Source organism: Papilio polytes, unplaced genomic scaffold (assembly GCF_000836215.1).
Source record: "Papilio polytes unplaced genomic scaffold, Ppol_1.0 DF821845.1, whole genome shotgun sequence".
Taxonomy (NCBI): domain Eukaryota; kingdom Metazoa; phylum Arthropoda; class Insecta; order Lepidoptera; family Papilionidae; genus Papilio; species Papilio polytes.
The window spans coordinates 4,297,569-4,299,659 of NW_013527359.1; the positions used below are offsets into that span (position 1 = coordinate 4,297,569).

The 2,091-nt window shown below is 44.5% G+C and overlaps 1 protein-coding gene across 1 annotated transcript in view; it reads right to left on the reverse strand.

The window, feature by feature from the left end:
• The window catches only part of LOC106107827 (regulating synaptic membrane exocytosis protein 2), a 17,493-nt gene that overhangs the window by 8,406 nt on the left and 6,996 nt on the right, over positions 1-2,091 (reverse strand). The window contains exons 2-7 of the mRNA XM_013288832.1: positions 1,997-2,089; positions 1,412-1,628; positions 1,165-1,329; positions 936-1,069; positions 502-747; positions 174-308 (exon numbers count right to left, since the gene is read on the reverse strand). Of these exons, the coding sequence (XP_013144286.1) occupies positions 174-308; positions 502-747; positions 936-1,069; positions 1,165-1,329; positions 1,412-1,628; positions 1,997-2,089 (990 nt within the window). The remainder of the gene's footprint in view (positions 1-173; positions 309-501; positions 748-935; positions 1,070-1,164; positions 1,330-1,411; positions 1,629-1,996; positions 2,090-2,091) is intronic.

Sequence of the window (2,091 nt, forward strand, 5' to 3'; positions counted from 1 at the left end):
AAATCGTAACCTCTCAGAGAAGCGTAAAAATTACTACTTCTGCTTTTTCCTTTTTGATCTACGGAGATGTAACTATAAACTATCACTCTCCCACACTCTATAAACGACGTCGCAACGTTGTAAATTGAAAGAGAAATAAAATGTGAAGAATAGAGTAAGAAATAATTACTTACACTGAAACTGATATCCTCGTGAGCCTTCAGTAAATACCAGTTAGGTTCGTGATTCATAAGAACACTGTCCAAGTCCAAAAGAACCTCCCCGAGGAAGTCGTTAGGACCGTAACGATTGAGATCCCAAACGGTGACCTTTAACAAAAAAAGAATTTCATAGATAACTAAATGTTGATAGCAGACTCACAAAGTTTCGAAAGCAGAAGACTTCTCTCATACTTTCGAATTATGGGCGAAAGAACAAAGCCTAAATCTACATATTGCCATACAAAAAATAGACTCTTGTCTATTTCATAATGTTATAACCGCCTTATTTACAAAGTCTCACCTCTAAGGCCCTCTTCTTGATATCTGCTATCCGTATTCCGCAGTAGACGAAGGTCTGGTTCCAGCGCGGCTCGAGCGTGTTGGCGAGGGTCTTGGTGCGGCGCTTGCTCTTTTCGCTCTTGTCGGGCAGCAGGAATATCTTGGCGTAGGGGCAGCGTGGCGAGCCGTCCGGCCGCGGCGTCAGCCCGCTTGCCGACACCACCGTCACCAGCAGCTGCAGCGCCGTGATGTCGAAGTACACCTTCAACTGCACAAACAACACATGCCCATTGAAATTTCTTAAGAAGTTCGTGACAATGCATGACTGTGGATTTGATTCTATTGGACATTCATATTGCTATGTTTAACAGAAGATACGCGGCACAGACAGGATTCTTACTGAAAAACGCAATTGTTTTAAATTCCGTAAAGTCTTAATTCATCGTATGTAATAACCTGTATGCGTCCGGCGACGTTGGCGGTGTAGTTGTGTCTTCCAGAGCGACGGCGAGAGTGCAGGTCGGGAGAGCCCGGAGACGTCACCAGTACGCTCGGCTTTTCGCAACCACCCATCACTTCCGTGTATACCTCTGAATTACAAAGATAAAAATAAAAAATATAGCTCGAGTTAGTTAAGTATCCAAATGAGTTCATCTAAAATGTGGGGTCGGCAAAATCGTGTTACCTTTATGAGTCCTCCATGGCTGCGAGGGCGTGCGTGCTGCGGAAAAAGGCCGAGTGACCACTAGCTCGACGTGCGAATCGTGCTTGCTGTTGGCAACTACAGCAGCGACTTCCTCCGCGCTGCGGCCCTGCAGTGGCACGCCATTCCACTGGAGTACTTCGTCACCTAAAGTCGTATCCATTTTTATATGTGATGTTTTTATACCTAGCCCAGTGTCTGCCACAAAATTAGAAAGACAGAAAATTACCTATCTTAAGCTGTCCTTCTATGTCAGCTATTGAGCCTTTTTTGACTTTCTCGACGATGGCGCCGCGAGTTCCATCGGGCAGGATCTTGCCGCCCACCACCTTGAGGCCCAGAATAGCAGCGGAAGAATGCGAGCTGCCTTCCACTACGCTCTTGCGTAGCACCATGTGCCCGATCATACGCGTCCCGTCCATTGACACTTGCCAGTTCAGCGGGAACTGTTCATGTTAGCATGTTAAAATTAAAGAATTTTGATCCTTATGTAGAAATGTACAAGATAACACAAGTTCACAATGAGCACATCCAGTAAGAACCGACACATGCCCGCCGATGCAATCATGCCGCAGCCAAACAAAAATATGCCTTAACCAAAAAAACAGCTCGACAATATGAATATATCGGTACCGAATAATATACAGTAGCAAACGACCTAACGGTTATAGGAATGTATAAATTATTACATCTTATATAAAATTATTAAACACCATGCCCTTAAGCTTTAAAAAAAACTTCAATCATAAATGTAACATCGCTTCAGCTGCGTTGAACGTAACTGAAATATCTTTAGGGAGTGAATGTAAAGTACCTTTGGGCAATCGCCTCTATTGGAATCTTCACTGGAGGTGAAAGTGCTAGAGGTATCGATGCCCGAGTCTTTGGTTGCGGAGTCCTGGCTGGTCT